The sequence below is a fragment of the Camellia sinensis genome, chromosome 8 (genome assembly GCF_055761805.1).
Source record: "Camellia sinensis isolate YWXY chromosome 8, ASM5576180v1, whole genome shotgun sequence".
In the NCBI taxonomy this organism is placed as follows: Eukaryota; Viridiplantae; Streptophyta; class Magnoliopsida; order Ericales; family Theaceae; genus Camellia; species Camellia sinensis.
In genome coordinates, this window is record NC_138968.1 from 121,246,587 (window position 1) to 121,265,168 (window position 18,582).

The 18,582-nt window shown below is 38.8% G+C and overlaps 1 protein-coding gene across 8 annotated transcripts; it reads right to left on the reverse strand.

Annotated features, from left to right (window-relative positions):
• Nucleotides 1-9,743: 9,743 nt before the first annotated feature.
• LOC114300929 (uncharacterized) lies at nt 9,744-18,283 on the reverse strand. Of its 8 annotated transcripts, XR_003642859.2 has the most exons (6): nt 18,147-18,283; nt 17,829-17,884; nt 14,045-14,155; nt 13,665-13,886; nt 10,241-10,392; nt 9,744-10,154 (listed from the first exon to the last, which is right to left on the reverse strand). XR_003642859.2 is itself a non-coding variant. In XM_082883262.1 (4 exons), exons 1-4 carry the CDS (start codon nt 18,163-18,165, stop codon nt 10,064-10,066), a joined length of 240 nt encoding a protein of 79 aa, XP_082739388.1. In that variant the 5' UTR covers nt 18,166-18,283; the 3' UTR covers nt 9,744-10,063. The 8 variants fall into 8 exon arrangements, 3 of the variants coding, with proteins under 3 accessions (XP_082739388.1, XP_082739387.1, XP_082739386.1); XR_014338125.1 differs by lacking the exon at nt 14,045-14,155; XR_014338127.1 differs by lacking the exon at nt 10,241-10,392.
• Nucleotides 18,284-18,582: the final 299 nt, after the last annotated feature.

Genomic DNA, 18,582 nt, shown 5'->3' on the forward strand with positions numbered 1-18,582 from the left:
ATGTGATTTGGTATGATTTAATTAGATTAAATCGAGTAATCAAGAGAGTTAAGCTTATTTACCTAACTACCTCCTTAGTGGACACTTTCTTACACATATTTGAGCCTAATTACATACTTAGGCACACAATTCATCAGCCATTCTCTTTGTTATTGCCGACCATAGGGAGAGAGAGACTAGAAGAGTTGATTTCATCTCACTTTAACTCGTGAATTGCTTGGAATTGAAGAAAAAATTGCATATTTGAGCTTTCCTTCCTTGAATTGGAGACTTAAGGTAGAAATTCATCTTCTCATTCTTGTGTTTAAATTGTTTCTTGCATGGTTTAGACCTAGGTTGGAGACTAGAGCCAACTTATGGCTCAAATTGTTGTGTTGAAGCTTAATTGTTGCATGCATGTATATATATTGAAGTTTTGAGGTTGTAGTTCACATTCCTCACATGCATGTTCATGTTTTAAGAGTAGTCCATGATTTCATCATGTTTTTAGAAAGAATTGGCTCAATTGAGCTAGCATTTGAAGCTTTGAAGTGTTTAAATTCATGCATGTTTGCACGTTCTTCATATTCATGGAAATTGGTTTGAATTGGATTTATTTGAAACACCCTTGGACTTTGATTTTACAAATTGAGCTTTGAATTATGTTAAAGTATGAGTTTTGATGTGTTTTTTGGAAAATTGGCCCAAGAGGATCAAAATTTATGGTTTAAAACTTGGTTTTGAGCTTGAGGTTCAAATCTGGAATTTCCAGAATTTGGACTTACGCTCGAGCGGGGTGACTGGCGCTCGAGCGTGGAAATCGTGCTCCCAGCATTTTGTTCTGTTTTGAAGTCCGCTCGAGCGGAATAATTGACGCTCGAGCGGGACATTATGTCTCATGCTTGAGCGGGTGTCGAGCACCCAATCGAGCGTGATTTTCGCCTATCCAGCACTTTGGACTGTTTTGCAGAACGCTCGAGCGGGTAATGATGCGCTCAAGCGGAAACTTTCATCTGCATGTCCGCTCGAGCGGAGTAACCTACGCTCTAGCGTGACCTCTGTTTTCTGAAAAGTCTGAAAATGCTTTTAAAGTGCATCTTTACATCCTCATCTCATTCTAGGCATTCTTAGGCCTAGTTTAAGACATCTTATTGAGGATATAGATGTAGAACCACACCGAGGCAAATTAGGGATTAAGCTGTTATCTTTTCCAACTGTGTAGCTTAGTGTGTGTTCAATCTGTAACTGTGTAGGGCTGGCGACGGGGGACACGCTCTAGCTTTACTGTAGCCCAGAACTCTGTGAGTAACAACTGTGTAAAGATATGTTCAAAATGATTATCTTCTGAACAATTGAACCGTACTGCTTTCTGAACTGATACTGTTAATCGAATGAATGTATGTCCTATATTCTGAACTGTATTGTGGCATCCTTAGCACCTACTGTTTACTGTTACTGTTACACAGATCTCTGTCGGTTCCCTTGTTGGAACCACTACTGTTTACTGATTGATGGCCATCATTTACTGCTCGGTCTTTTAAGACCTACTGTTTACTGTACTGTTATACTAATGGATGTACCACATATGACTCTACTGACTAAACGACTGAAATACTAGTTTAATAAACTGTTTTCATTACTGTAAGGACATTCATTCTTAACCCCTTTACGCATTGTGTTAATCACTGGGCTTTAGTTCACTGCTCGTATATATATGTAGGTGTACAGGCACCAGACCGCAGCTAGAAGCATCGGGGTAAACTCCAGTTTTGTCGAGCCAACCTATGTGCCTCAATACGGGGTTCCAAGCCTGTCAAGTTATGGCTTAGGGGTGTTTAGTTCCCCCTTCTGTCTTTGTAACTGTTTTGTTAACTGTACTGTACTATCTAATAGGGATTAGGTCCCTGACTGAACAATCGTATATATGTACATACTGTTTTGTCTGACTGTATATATATATATTTGAATGAAAAGTCTTTTTGCATACAGATTATCACAGCTCATTGGACATTGTTTATTTACTGTATTGGCTTCCGCCAGCCCCTGTACTCTGTATTACTGTTAAGCAGGCCTTCGGTAATCTCGGGTTACTAGCCGGTTACGGTGCTAAACCCATAGGGGCGGGTTTGGATCGTGACAGAGTGGTATCAGAGCGATACTTACCACGAGTTATACCGTACACACGTGTCCAAATGAGCTATAGGGTGTCCTAGAAAAGTAAATAGGGCATCACATGAGCATGATAAGCGTGTGGCTATGATATGACTGAATATATACTAATGTGTTAATCTGTTTAAATAAATGACTGCCTATGTTGATAACTGTTATAACTGCCTATAGTGAAATGGATAATGCGAGAACTGCAAATGAATCTGAAACCTCATCCTCTGAGGCAAGAATGGCAAAACTGGAGAGAATGATGGAACTAATAACTGAAAGGTTAGGGCAACAACAGAACCAACAGCCCCCACTTCCTCTAGTACAGCCAGAACCACCTATTAATGATGACATAATTGCTCTCACCCGGAAGTCCAGCAAAATGAAACCGCCATCGTTTTAGGGAGGCCTTGAACTGTTAAAGGCTGAAGCTTGGGTGCTTGAGACAGAAAAATTGTTTGAAGTTTTTCCGTGCTCTGAAGCACATAAAGTACTGCTAGCCACCTTTACACAACAAGAAAAGGCCAGAAGGTGGTGGATGTTAGTCCGCGACACCAACATCGTTTATGACTTGGGCTCAATTCAAAGGAGCCTTCTTCGAAAAGTATTTCCCTCAGTGTGTCAGGGATAGAAAAGTAACTGAGTTTGAACAGCTGAGACAAGGCACAATGTCTGTTGCTGAATATGAAACAAAATTCACCGAACTTGCTAGATATGCACCACACATGGTGGACACCAGTACAAGAAGGCCAGAAAGTTCGAAGGTGGCCTTAATGTTTCAATTCTCGACAGAATTAATGTCCTGAAGCTACCAAACTATGTAAATGTTCTTGACCGAGCCTTGATGGCTGAATCGAACATCAAGGCACTAAAAACTGAAACACCAGCGTCTGAATGGCGTGGGAAAATGCAGGGTTTCAAATTCAAGAAAGGCAAGCATAACCCAGTGAACAAGAAACAGAATACGGGGTCAACAACTAGCCCTAGCCAGGGGAGTGGTTTCATACCACCCTGTTCTGAGTGTGGCAAGAAGCACAAAGGGGTCTATTACAAAATATCTGGAGCCTGTTACAGGTGTGGCAAGGTGGGCCACATGGTTAAAGACTGTCCCTCTGCTCCGCAGGCCAGTAGTAAAGCTACACCAAGCGTGGCAGCCTCAACTGTTGCACCAAAATCGAACCCCAAAACTATCGGGAAGGAGCCTATGAGGCAGGGCCGAGTGTTCACCCTAGTACCGGGAGACGTACAAAATACCGAGACAGTGGTGTCAGGTATCCTCTCTATTTGTACTCAAAATGCATATGTACTGATTGATTCGGGGTCTACCCATTCGAATGTATCGTATGCTTTTTCGCGAAAATTGAATAGACCCTTAGAACCCATGAATTACCTGTTAGCCGTATCTTCACCTGTTGGGGGATCTATGACCTGTGCATATATGTATCCTGCTTGTGAAATTATTGTTGGAGATGCACATTTGTTTATTGACTTACTACCCCTAAACATTGATCATTTTGATGTAATATTGGGAATGGACTGGTTAACAAAATACCATGCTACCATAGACTGTGTAACGAAACAAGTAGTTTTCCGTCCATCGGGTTTACCCGAATTTGTATTTAATGGGGTTGGAGTGGTACCTCCTCCGTATTTGATTTCATCTGTAAAAGCTGTTAAATTGCTTAGAAAAGGGTGTAACGGATATCTGTGTTCTGTATTGACTGTATCTACTGCTGATAGTGCTAATGTGAATAGTATTCCCATAGTCAGAGAATTCCCAGATGTTTTTCCAGAAAAGTTGCCAAGGGATTTGATTGACAGGGAGATTGAATTCACCGTTGATGTGATTCCGGGTACCCAACCAGTATCTAAAGCTCTTTACCGAATGGCTCCAACTGAACTGAAGGAATTGAAAGTGCAACTACAAGAACTGTTAGATAAGAAGTTCATCAGACCTAGTACTTCACCGTGGGGCGCACCTATTTTATTTGTGAAAAAGAAAGACGGCTCACTGAGACTATGTATTGACTACCGTGAACTGAATAAGGTAACTGTGAAAAATAAGTATCCCTTACCGCGTATTGATGACTTACTTGATCAGTTACAGGGTGCTCAAGTGTTCTCTAAGATTGATCTCAGATCAGGATACCATCAGTTGAAAGTTAAACCAGAAGACATAGACAAAACTGCTTTTCGAACGAGGTATGGACATTATGAATTTTTAGTTATGCCTTTTGGAGTTACCAATGCACCTGCTGCATTTATGGACCTCATTAACAGAATCTTTAAACCATTCCTCGATGACTTTATTGTTGTATTCATTGATGACATCCTGATTTATTCTAAGACTAGAGAAGAACATGAACAACATCTGAGACTTGCCCTACAGACCCTAAGAGAACAGAAACTTTATGCTAAACTGTCTAAATGTGAATTTTGGCTTGATCATATTATGTTTTTGGGGTATGTTGTTAGCAAAGATGGAATTTCTGTTGATCCGCAGAAAATTGAAGTTGTAGTGAACTGGCCTAGACTAACAAATGTGACAGAAGTTCGAAGCTTTTTAGGACTAGCCGGGTATTACAGAAGATTTGTCAAAGATTTCTCCAAAATTGCCTTACCATTAACTCAACTAACCCAAAAGGGGATGTCATTTAACTGGACTGACCAAGGGAATCAGCTTTCCAAGAGTTGAAGACTCGACTCGTGACTGCACCAGTTCTTACCTTACCTTCAGGTACGGATGGTTTTACCATATTTAGTGATGCTTCTCATAAGGGTTTGGGGTGTGTTTTAATGCAGAATGGGAGGGTAATTGCCTATGCTTCCCGACAACTGAGACCGCATGAAAAAAACTACCCGACCCATGATCTGGAACTTGCTGCAGTAGTATTTGCACTGAAAATCTGGCGTCACTACATTTCTGGGGCAACATGTGAAGTATATACCGACCACAAGAGTTTAAAATATTTCTTCACACAGAAAGAACTGAACATGAGACAGCGGAGATGGCTAGAACTGATTAAAGACTATGACCTACAGATTTTGTACCATCCGGGAAAAGCCAACACTGTTGCCGACGCATTGAGTCGGAAATCAATTGGGAATTTAGCCTGTTGCTCACCGGACAGAAAGAGTTGCTTTGTGACCTTGAAAAGTCTGAAATTGAAGTTGTTTTGCGAGAACAAGGTGGGACAATAGCTACTATTTCTGCTCAACCGGCATTGATTGAGGAAATTAAAGAGAAACAGCAATAGGATGACTTCTTGAAAAAGATCATCGAAGAAAGGGAATCCAAACCAAGACCGGGTTTCAAATTTGAAAGTAATGTACTGAAATTTCAAGAAAGACTGTGTGTACCGAATGATACTGAACTGAAAAGAAGAGTTCTGCAGGAGGGCCCCAATTCAAAATTGTCTATCCATCCAGGGAATACGAAAATGTATCAAGATTTGAAACTGAATTTTTGGTGGCCGGGAATGAAGAGAGAAATTGTTGATTTTGTATCAAAATGTCTTCATTGCCAACAAGTCAAAGCCGAACATCAACGACCCGCAGGCTTATTGCAGCCCTTACCAATACCGGAGTGGAAGTGGGAACATATCACCATGGATTTTATTGTGGGATTGCCTCGCTCCAGTAAAGGTATGGGCTCAATCTGGGTTATTGTTGATAGACTGACTAAATCTGCTCACTTCTTACCTGTTAAGGCAATTTATAATGAGGACAAATTGGCTATACCCTATATTGGTGAAATTGTTAGACTGCATGGAGTGCCTGTGTCCATTGTTTCTGACAGGGATTCGAAGTTTACATCGAGATTTTGGCAAAGCTTACAGACTACATTGGGTACTGAATTGAGACTGAGTAGTGCCTATCATCCTCAAACAGATGGTCAATCAGAAAGGACCATCCAGACTCTGGAGGATTTATTGAGAATGTGTGTCCTTGATTTTCAGGGAAACTGGGAAAGCCATTTGCCCTTAGCTGAATTCGCCTACAACAACAGCTATCATCCAAGTATTAGTATGGCACCTTTCGAGGCACTATATGGCAGAAAATGTAGATCTCCGATTTGCTGGGCAGAAGTTGGAGATGGGCCTTTGCTTGGACCCGAGATTGTATACGAAACAACCAAGAAAGTGAAACTGATACAACAGAGACTGAAAACCGCACAGAGCAGACAGAAAAATTATGCAGATGTCCGAAGGCAGGACAGAGAATATGAAGTGGGTGATCACGTTTTTATGAAAGTGACACCAATGAAAGGCCAGACTCGTTTCGAAGTCAAAGGCAAGTTAGCGCCAAGATATGTCGGGCCGTACGAGATTATTGAGAAAATCAATCCGGTGGCGTATCAAGTTGCGCTTCTTCCTGAAATGGAGCATATGCATAGCGTCTTCCACATTTCTATGTTGAGGGACTACCTCCGGGATCCTTTCCATGTGATAGAGCCTACTCGTGTAGTGCTGAGTGATGACTACACTTACGAGGAACGGCCCATACAGATTGTGAACAGACGGATCAAGAAATTGAGAAACAAAGAGATCCAGTTAGTGAAAGTTGACTGGCAAAACCATGGAGGCGTGTATGCCACTTGGGAAAGGGAAGATGACATGGCCAAAAGATATCCTGAACTGTTTCCACTAAATCCTGTTTTCTTCCAGAATGAAGGTAACTCGAGTTTAGCGGACTAAACCCTTTATAAGAAGGGGAGACTGTAATAACCCTCACCACTGTTTACCGATTAACTACTGATTATTGCTAAACTGAGACTGATTATGATTGGTAATTGAACTGATTGAAATACTGAACTGACTGACTGAAATATGGAATTGAATTGACTAAGTATATCTGTTTAACTGTATGTCTATCTATTGACTGTTTAATTATCTGTTCAGTTTTTATGTTTAAACTGTTAATTGAAGGCCTTGTCGGCGGCCGAATCTGAAATTGATTGATGATTTGTGATCCTTAGAATTAATGCGATTTTATGGCATATTTAGTTAAAATGTGATTTGGTATGATTTAATTAGATTAAATCGAGTAATCAAGAGAGTTAAGCTTATTTACATAACTACCCCCTTAGTGGCCACTTTCTTACACATATTTGAGCCTAATTACATACTTAGGCACACAATTCATCAGCCATTCTCTTTGTTATTGCCGACCATAGAGAGAGAGAGACTAGAAGAGTTGATTTCATCTCACTTTAGCTCGTGAATTGCTTGGAATTGAAGAAAAAATTGCATATTTGAGCTTCCCTTCCCTGAATTGGAGACTTAAGGTAGAAATTCATCTTCTCATTCTTGTGTTTAAATTGTTTCTTGCATGGTTTAGACCTAGGTTGGAGACTAGAGCCAACTTATGGCTCAAATTGTTGTGTTGAAGCTTAATTGTTGCATGCATGTATATATATTGAAGTTTTGAGGTTGTAGTTCACATTCCTCACATGCATGTTCATGTTTTAAGAGTAGTCCATGATTTCATCATGTTTTCAGAAAGAATTGGCTCAATTGAGCTAGCATTTGAAGCTTTGAAGTGTTTAAATTCATGCATGTTTGCACGTTTTTCATATTCATGGAAATTGGTTTGAATTGGATTTATTTGAAACACCCTTGGGCTTTGATTTTACAAATTGAGCTTTGAATTATGTTAAAGTATGAGTTTTGATGTGTTTTCTGGAAAATTGGCCCAAGAGGATCGAAATTTATGGTTTAAAACTTGGTTTTGAGCTTGAGGTTCAAATCTGGAATTTCCAGAATTTGGACTCACGCTCGAGCGGGGTGACTGGCGTCGAGCGTGGAAATCGTGCTCCCAGCATTTTGTTCTGTTTTGAAGTCCGCTCGAGCGGAATAATTGACGCTCGAGCGGGACATTGTGTCTCATGCTCGAGCGGGTGTCGAGCGCCCAATCGAGCGTGATTTTCGCCTATCCAGCACTTTTGATTGTTTTGCAAAACGCTCGAGCGGGTAATGATGCGCTCGAGCAGAAACTTTGGTCTGCATGTCCGCTCGAGCGGAGTAATCTACGCTCAAGCGTGACCCCTGTTTTCTGAAAAGTCTGAAAATGCTTTTAAAGTGCATATTTACATCATCATCTCATTCTAGGCATTCTTAGGCCTAGTTTAAGACATCTTATTGAGGATATAGATGTAAAACCACACCGAGGCAAATTAGGGATTAAGCTGTTATCTTTCCCAACTGTGTAGCTTAGTGTGTGTTCAATCTGTAACTGTGTAGGGTTGTCGACAGGGGACACGCTCTAGCTTTACTGTAGCCCAGAACTCTGTGAGTAACAACTGTGTAAAGATATGTTCAAAATGATTATCTTCTGAACAATTGAACCGTACTGCTTTCTGAACTGATACTGTTAATCGAATGAATGTATGTCCTATATTCTGAACTGTATTGTGGCATTCTTAGCACCTACTGTTTACTGTTACTGTTACACAGATCTCTGTCGGTTCCCTTGTTGGAACCACTACTGTTTATTGATTGATGGCCATCATTTACTGCTCGGTCTTTTAAGACCTACTGTTTACTGTACTGTTATGCTAATGGATGTACCACATATGACTCTACTGACTAAACGACTGAAATACTGGCTTAATGAAGTGTTTTCATTCTGTAAGAACATTCATTCTTAACCTCTTTACGCATTGTGTTAATCACTGGGCTTTAGCTCACTGCTCGTATATATATGTAGGTATACAGGCACCAGACCGCAGCTAGAAGCGTCGGGGTAAACTTCAGTTTTGTCAAGCCAACCTATGTGCCTCAATATGGGGTTCCGAGCCTGTCAAGTTATGGCTTAGGGGTGTTTAGTTCCCCCTTCTGTCTCTGTAACTGTTTTGTTAACTGTACTGTACTATTTAATAGGGATTAGGTCCCTGACTGAACAATCGTATATATGTACATATTGTTTTGTCTGACTGTATATATATATTTGAATGAAAAGTCTTTTCGCATACAGATTATCACAGCTCATTGGACATTGTTTATTTACTGTATTGGCTTCCGCCAGCCCCTGTACTCTGTATTACTGTATTACTGTTAAGCAGGCCTTCGGTAATCTCGGGTTACTGGCCGGTTACGGTGCTAAACCCATAGGGGCGGGTTTGGGTCGTGACAAGAAACCTGTGTGTATGCTTCTCATTCAAGCCAACAAATTTCTTGAAATATTACTTATTCATTCTACAGGTTCATTCAAGGTCCTTCACCTTCGTCTCAAAGAAACCTGTTATACACATTGTTAATCAATACACACTGTTCATTCAACAGATTTCATCTCAAAGAAACCTATTATACACCTTCAACCTGTTCATTGAACACATTGTTAATCAACCTGTTCAACCATTATCCAAAAAAATACACTGTTTAGCACATGTTCATTCAACACATTGTTAATCAATACACCTGTTTTTTCAAACCATCACATATAATACACACTGTTAAGCAACCAGCATAATTCAACAGATTTCACACATTGTTCATAATCAATACACACTGTTCATTCAACAAATTTCATCTCAAAGAAACCTGTTATACACCTTCAACCTGTTCAACCTGTTCATTCAACACATTGTTAATCAACCTGTTCAACCATTGTCCAAAAAAATACACTGTTAAGCACCTATTCATTCAACACATTGTTAATCAATACACCTGTTTTTTCAAACCATCAGATTTTTAAGCACCAACAAAAAAATACAAAACAAGTAGAAAAGTAGATTACATTCGTAGCATGTTCCAAAACCTAACAACTTAGTCATTTATATGATAAAGTACAAAAATACACAAAATACAATAAGTCATTGCCTTGAAAATCTTGTCCATCATTTGAAGCCTTTTATCATGCTCATGAATTGCATTGTCCATCTCACCAAACCTTCTCCTTAGATCATTAATTTCTTCTATTCTTGAATCTATCCGAAGTCCAGCATTGGCACGGATTGTGGAGGTAGCGTCGTCGTCGTCATCTGCGAACCTGAAGTAATTGTAGTGTTCGTTCGCAATCTACAATACACAAGAATCAGTTAATCAATAAATAACAAATGAAATTTGTAGAAAGTAAAAGATCAATTTATATAACAAATGCTTACATATTTTGTTGGGCAAACAAAAAAGACACGTCCTTCATTTCCATTCTTATTGGTTCGTATAATATGCATGGAAGCTGTTCTTCCACAATTACACAATCTTGGCTTTAATCTTATGTTCCTATTATTAGTAGAAGATGAAGCCATTTTTTTATCTGCATAAAAAATACCAACAGATTCAACTACCGATTAGTAGAAGATGATGTTCTTATTTTTTTATCTTCTAGTTCTACCTATTTGTAGAAGATGATGATTCAACTACCTATTAGCAGAAGATAATGATTCAACTACCTACCAAGCTGTTCTTCCATTTTTTTTTATCTTCCTATTATTAGTGGAAGATGATGTTGCAGTTCAATCTTGATAACAGATTTGTTTAAGGAGTTCAATCTTGATAACAGAGTTCAATCTGTTTAAAATAGAGACAGATACGTTCAAGATTGAACTCTCTTATCAGGTTAATCTTGAATTAATTTTGATAACAGAGTTCGATTTTGATATGTTGAATTAACCAGGTTAATCTTGATAACAGAGTTCAATCTTGAATTAATTTGGTTAACAGGTTAATCTTGAATTAATTTTTCACAAAACTCTGTTCAATCTGTTAAATTAAGATAACAGAGTTCAATCTATTTTTCACACACAGAACATTGAATTATTCATTGAATTAATTTTGAAATTATTTAACATAGGAACATTTCATCAAGATTAAAAATTAATTCAAGACAGAGTTCAATCTTTAACTAGGCACACCACCAGGTTAACCAGGTTAATCTTGATAATAGAGTTCATTCTTGATAACAGGTATATTTTGTATGACCAGATTGAACTCTAACAGAGTAGGTATACTTTCTATGACCAGATTTGCCTTTATACCTGTTATCAAGATTTTGATAACAGAGTTCATTCTTGATAACAGAGTAACGCATCTTGATAACAGAGTGTTACTGTCATACAAAGTAGGTTTGGGATAACAGGTATCAAGAATCCCAAATATACCAGGACAGCAACACATCTTAATAACATAATTCATTCCCAAATCCCAAACCTACTCTGTTTTATATCTATTATAACAGAGTTCATTCTAGATAACAGGCATAAAGGCAAATCCCAAACCCTAACACATCACAAATTAAAGCCAAATCCCAAACCCTAACACAAATTGCAAGCAAAATCCAATCCCAAACACTCCCAATCGACTAATTTCTACAAAAATTGAAGCCAAACATAAACCCTAACTTTGCGATTTCAGCTTTAACTCAGATTCGCTATCGCAGGCTCCCGTTCGTCCTGTGTCGTGGTTCGTCGTCCTCCATCGTCTTTCATCCACCGTCTCGTCATCCTTCGTCCCCCGCCTCGTCGTCCTTCGTACTCCTTCAAAAGACAGGTGAGAGGCGAGAGTAAAGAGATAAAGAGGAGAGAGGGATGAGGCGAGAGTGAGAGAGAGGTGAGAGTGCTGATTTCTTGCAATTTGTTGAGAGTGAGAGAGGTGAGAGAGTCGAGAGTAAAGAGATATAGTGAACTGCTAAAGCGGAGAGGGAAGAGATCGAGAAGGGAGAGAAATTTGTACTTTCGAGCCATTCGAGCCCGAAATATTCAAGCTACAGATCATTTTTGACAATAGAATTCACAGAGTGAACACAAGAGCTGAAATTGTGAAACATCAAGCAAAACCCATTAAAAGATAATGATAAAATAAAATAAAAGCAAGTACTCGAAGGTTATATAAATCTCATACACAGTTTGAACTTATTCTACAAGGCCCACATACGTTAGGTTGCATGAAGGACTTTTTCAAATAGTCATCTTTTCTAAAACTGTATTACTATCATCTTCTAAGGAAATCACACCTTTGTTCTTAAGCTTATAACCAAATGAATCACTAAAATCTCTGCTAATTATTCGGTTCCCATCAGTTACCAACAATGGCCTCACTGTTGGTGTAAGTGGTGATGGAACTAAACTAAACTCAAACTCATCCTTTTGAGCCTGCTCTCTATACAGCTGAGTAGTGAGGTAACTTTCTAAAGGGTTCAATGGTTTAACAGAAAACTCGCGAGACCTTTTACTTCTAAGAGGCTTGCTCTTTGCTAACCTATAGGTCTCAAATCCCAGTAAAGCATCACCAAAATTGTCAGAACTCTCATTCTTTTCACCAATTCCAATCACATTGTCCTGAAAAATTTCTTTTCCTTGGAATCCTGGTGGAAAATTCTTAGTCATAAGCACATTGTTATTCTCATAATTCCCTACATTTGCCAAAACTTTGGCATCACTGTCACTTGTAGATGCATTTCCAGCTGCCAAACTACCACCATGTCAGTCCAATTCATGAAACGTCCAATCTGAAACTGATTCATCATGTTCTCCCCCTAAAGAAACATCTCCTCCCAATCCTTTTCGCACCGATCTGCCGAATGGACTATTTTGGTCCTGCATTTGCTGAAGCAAATATTGGGATTTGGATTGCCTGCGAATTGAATTCCCATCTGATAACCCATTTTCCCAGACAAGTTTTGCCAATACTTGGCTAAATACCCAGCTCCAGCTGCTGCTGCTGCAACAACCCATAAATCCATTCTCTCTCTCTCTCAAAAATTCCATAACAAAACTTGAATTTTCCTTCAGTTACAATTGATCAAAATCTTGAAGTAAAAACAATTATAAATTAAGAACAAATGACGAGGGCTTGAACTCAAAACCCAGAGGCAAAAACCAAGTTATTAATAAATAAATAAATAAATAAAAAGAAAGAAAAACAACAAAAAGAAAAACAAGTCAAATATGAAGGATTGAAACTAATAATATGTAGATGGAAAAAGCATATTAAAGAACAAGAAACAAACTTTCATGTGCTCTGTACAATCATCATAGTAAGAGGAAGAGAATGAAAAATCAGATAGAACCCAATTGAGGAAAACTCGAGCACTGCAAAACCCATGAATGGAAAGAAATAATCTGCTCTGAAAACTATTCAACATTCAGAGCCGTAGTCAAAATTGATTGGAAAGGTATAAGAGAAGGCATAGCAAAAACCGGTTAGTTTGAAAAGGACTCGTTTGGTACAATGTTTGAGAGTGGCGACGACATTTCAAAGCCACCCACCACCACCAGATATTTGGGTTGGGGACCCAGTATACGGCAATAATAGGAACCTCATTGAGTCCAATAAATTGATGGCAAACATACCAGGAAACAAAGAAAGAAATCAAAGTGAAGCAAAGGTATTGATTTAGGATTCAAAGAGTTCTGACCTTGAAATTCAATGTCTAGACCTCTTGAATCTTCCTGAATCGCAAGAAGTAAACTAAGCTTAGCGAGATCAAACAGAAAGGGAAGCGTTTCGTAGTGCAGGAGATGGGTTCAGAAAGATCGTTGATGGGGAAGAACGGGAAAGTGAGAAAGAGAGAGAAAGAGAAAGAGTCACCTGAGTTGGCGGGAACACACTTTGCCTAGCAATGGAGGCTAGCTATCTATGGAGAGCCAAAACGAGAATGGTCAAAATGCCTCACCATTTGCCTCATGCGTTGGAGCCCTAGAAATGCAGCTTCAATAGGCAAAATGCCTAATTCTCTCCATTTGCCTCATGCGTTGGAGATGCCTTATGAATGGTTGAGGTACAAACTTCAAAATAATATCCAAAAAATACCTAAAAATAATATCCAGATAATCGACAAATCAATAACAGATCAACAAATCGAAAGAGATTTTGATCAAATCCTTGCGAAAATCTCAATCAACAAATCGATTTAAGGTTTAGAAAAACAAAAATCAAAATGAGGTATTTATGAGTAAAACGATAAAAACCTTCTGGATTAGTTGTTGCTATCGTTTCAATAGGTGATATAGTATTATTTGCTGTCGTTTTAGTTGGTCTTGGTTTTTTAGCTTTTCTTGTTGTACTATTTCTTGCATAGTCTGTTAAACCGGAAGCACAACATCAATTTAATGACTGAACACAAAATTTAAAAAAAGAAAACAACAAACATTGATTGAAAGAAATCGATGTTTGCAAAAAAATTATGACAACTCTGTAATTATGAGAAATAATTGTTTCTAAGTTAATAGGACCAGATCTATAGAGAAATTAGCATATAAAACAACTAATTAGCATTTCATCAAACAACTAATTCGTTCAGGCATTTCATCAATCAAACAACCAATTAGCATATAAAAATGATACTAATAGCACAAAAATTATCAATGTAAAGAAATTAGGTTTGATCAATTAATTATGGAGAGAGAGAGTGATGCATTACCTTCAAATTTGAGAGAGTTGCCTTCAATTTGGTTTTGTTATGAGTCGGATTGGAGCGATAGCGACACAGACAGAGTGAGGAGAGAGGCAATTAGTGTGGGTTAGGGCATGGAAATAGAGAAGGGAAAAGATAAGTGAAGAAGAAGCGTGAATGGAGGGAGAGAGTATAAGGAGGGAGGGAGAAATGCGCGCGAAAGCAAGGAGAGTAAGAGAGAGGCTAGGAAGGGGAAAAGAGGGACAAAACAATGTCATTTTGGGGTGCAAGGGTAAAAGGGTCATTGAACATCAAAACCCATGAGTTGGTAACATACTTTCTACTATCCACTATGTTATAATTCCCATTCTTTTCTCACTAATATGTAACAAACAAATTATGTCCCCATTGGGAAGTAATTCCCCCTTTTTTTTTTTACTACTTTGGGCGATGTGAAGATATTTGTTGCAAAATGTTACCTTTCAACAACTAATTTCTAAGATTGTTGCCAAAATTTGTCGTTGAAAGTATAGTTTCTTGTAGTGAGTCAGGAAGACTTTTCTAGATGAACTCAAAGGCTATAAAACTCTGTAATTATGAGAAATAATTGTTTCTAAGTTAATAGGACCAGATCTGTAGACGTTTAGTAAAACAACCATATCTCCTTCAATACTTACTGGTTTTAAGCAAAAATGGTGGCAAATGAAGGCTAACACATATACCTAACTATTCCAAGAGGCCCTGTTCAAAACTACATTTTGTGGAGAAAATTGCATTCATTTAAAGTGGTTGTTGCTTCTGTGTTGCAGACAACAACGGAGGAAAATATTTATTTTGGGTATAACATGTCATCTGATGATTTTATAAAAAAAATACATATAAAATACATGATAACAATGCTCCAATACCTTCAAATCTTAAAAATGGGTTTCATAGAATTTATTCAAGCCTTTACAAGTTAACAAAAATCTAAACAATGCTGGAAATCCAATCTTTAGTAAGAAAGACCATCAAAACCCATTTCCGCCCACATACGAGATTATTCAAAGATATATAGCATCATATGGATGAAATAAAACTTGTAATAAAGCCAATCAAAAGCTATAACCATCATATGGATGCATGCAAGAAGAGACAGAGCTCAAAGATGCCATGTCATTCAAGCCAAGAGGATGAACATGCAATGGGTTCTTTAACTTCAGCCCACTATCTTCATATTATTAATAGATGAACAAATCTAAAACCTATAAATCAAGTACGTACACATTAAGGAAGACTAGAGATGGTGAATCTTACCTCAAAAAACTTGAAAAAGAAATGCTACGTGGTGGAACTCCCTACTTAAATATTATTTTTTAGTTTATGACCACAAATTCCTAGTGGTGGAATTCCCTACTTATATATTATTTTTATTTTTATCCATACTATGACCAGGATTGCATGCGGTGCAAGGAATTCCTGGCATCTTGTAGAAAAAGAATACAAACATGTGAAGTGTTTTTCAAAATCTCATTTTTTTTTTAATTGTACATAATCACTAACAAGAATTTGGTTGCCTCTGGCTAGTGCGATTGCTATGAAAAGAGATTCTTCTCTCAAATATGTCAACAGCAGTAATACAAATTACCTTCTTGGCTTGCTCCAAAGTACAAGCCTCTACAATGATCTGACATTCTTCAAACCGAAACTCAGTGATCATCATCCAATCATATGGGTTGGCGTAATCTCACAATCTTCGAGATGTCCAAATTATGTTTTTTACAAAGGTGTCGTTTGGTAACACTTACGTTTTTAATTTTCTGTTTATATTTATAAAAATTTAAAAAACTTAAATAAAAACTTGTTTGGTAAAATTTTTGATTTATAAATCAGTGGTCTCAGTTTATAAATTTGGCCAAAAAATGAAAACACAAAAAATGTATTTTCATTTTGAGTTTTCAGTTTTTTTTTTTTTTTACCACCCAACACTAGCCACCACCTGCCACCATTTTCCACCACCGTCTTCCGCCACCACCACCCACCACCCACCCCCCACCCCCCACCACCACCTGCCACCACCACTCACCACCCACCTGCCACCACCACCCACCACCCGCCACCACCACCCACCTGCCACCCACTCGCCACCACCACCCACCCCTTGCCACTACCACCACCACCACCCACCACCCACCACCCGCCACTACCATCCACCGCCTGCCACCACCACCCGCCACCTACTTACCATCACCACTCACCACCCACCTACCACCACAATTCACCACCTGCCACCACCAACCATCACCATCCACCACCAACCACCCACCACCACCAACCACCTGTCACCCACCCACCCGCCACCACCACCCACCACCCACCACCACCACCTACCCGCCACCTACTTGCCACCACCATCCACTCGCTACCACCTACCACCCACCCACCCACCCCCACCACCACCCGCCACCACTGGCCATCCGCCACCCACTTGCCACCATCACCACCACTACCCACTCGCTACCACCCGCCACCACCCACCACCACCCGCCATCCGCCACCCACCTGCCACCACCACCCACCACCAGCCACCCGCCACCACCACCGCCACCACCACCACCACCACCCACTCGCCACCACTCACCACCCGCCACCGTCACCCACCCACCCACCCACTACCACTACCCGCCACCACCTGTTTTCCGCCACCCACCTACCACCACCACCCACCACCCACCACCGCCGCCGCCACCACCACCACCACCACCCACTCGCTACCACCCACAACCCGCCACCGTCACCCACCCACCCGCCACCACCCACCACCACCACCACCACCAGCTACCCACCACCCACCGTCACCACTTTCCACTGCCGTCTTCCACCGCCACTTGCCACCACTTGTCACTTTTCACTCCTTTTTTATATTTTTTAAATTTTTTAAACATTTTGTCAATTATCAAACGCGTTTGTAGTTTATGTTTTTCTAAAAATAAACGAAAAATAAACAAAAACCAATTTATAAAATTTTTGTAAATATAAACTGAAAACGTAAACGTTATCAAACACACTCTAAGTATGCAACATTACTACAAGCGTAGAGTAGCTATTTGATTGAACAATAAAAATTGAACTACACACTAAATTATATAATAAAAAAGACAATAAATAAAATACACATCACCAAATAAATCAAAGAACTTCTAAATTTTCCCAAAGAACAATGCTTCATACAAGCTAAATATGGATCGTCATCATCATGAGATAGAGTAGCCATTTTACCGAACAATTAAAATGGAAACTAAACAGTAAACCATATATTTAAAAAAATTGTATCTAATTAAATAATAAATAACATATGCAGGAAGGGAAGTAAAGAATACCTTATTTTGATTTTTTCCGACTCCACTCATGCCATCACCAATACTTCCAAATAAACCTATGATATTACAAATAAAAGAAATACAAAATGATTTACTTTGGATTTAGGGGGAAAAAAAATGTGAAAGCATTTGCTCTGGTCTCTGGTCTAGTTCCAGAGGTTAATTGATATATACTAATTAGTGTTTATAAGTAATATAAAAAATAAAATAAAAAAACGATAACGGAAATATTGAACCTGAGGATCTAGATCAAGATGAAGTGAAGAAAAAAAAAAAGTATTACAGATCAAAGCAGTAAAAATCAAGTAAGAACATTACCTGAAGATTGAGGCGGCATTTCTCGCCGGAGTAGACAGAGAATCAACCCTAACCCTTTTGAAATGATGACGAAGTGAATGATGACGAAGTGAATGTAGACGATCAATCGTTGTGTGGACTAGTGAACATGAGGCCCCTTCAAGGCATGGGCGACTTGTATTTTTTTTTTTTTTTTTCACTTTTTTTATTTTATTTTAAGTTTCATTTTTAGATCTGGTTTCACAACATTACTTTTTAGTTTAAAAGTTTAAAAAGTCACTAAAAAAATTTATAAATTAACAATTTATACTAAAAATTCAAAAATTCTATTTTCTCTCTACTTTTTGCATATGCATATATTTTCGTAAAAAATTAAAAAGTCATCCCAAACATACTGATTTTTTTGTCATATTTTAACCAAAAAATCAAAAAATTATCCAAAAAAATTTGTTCTCAA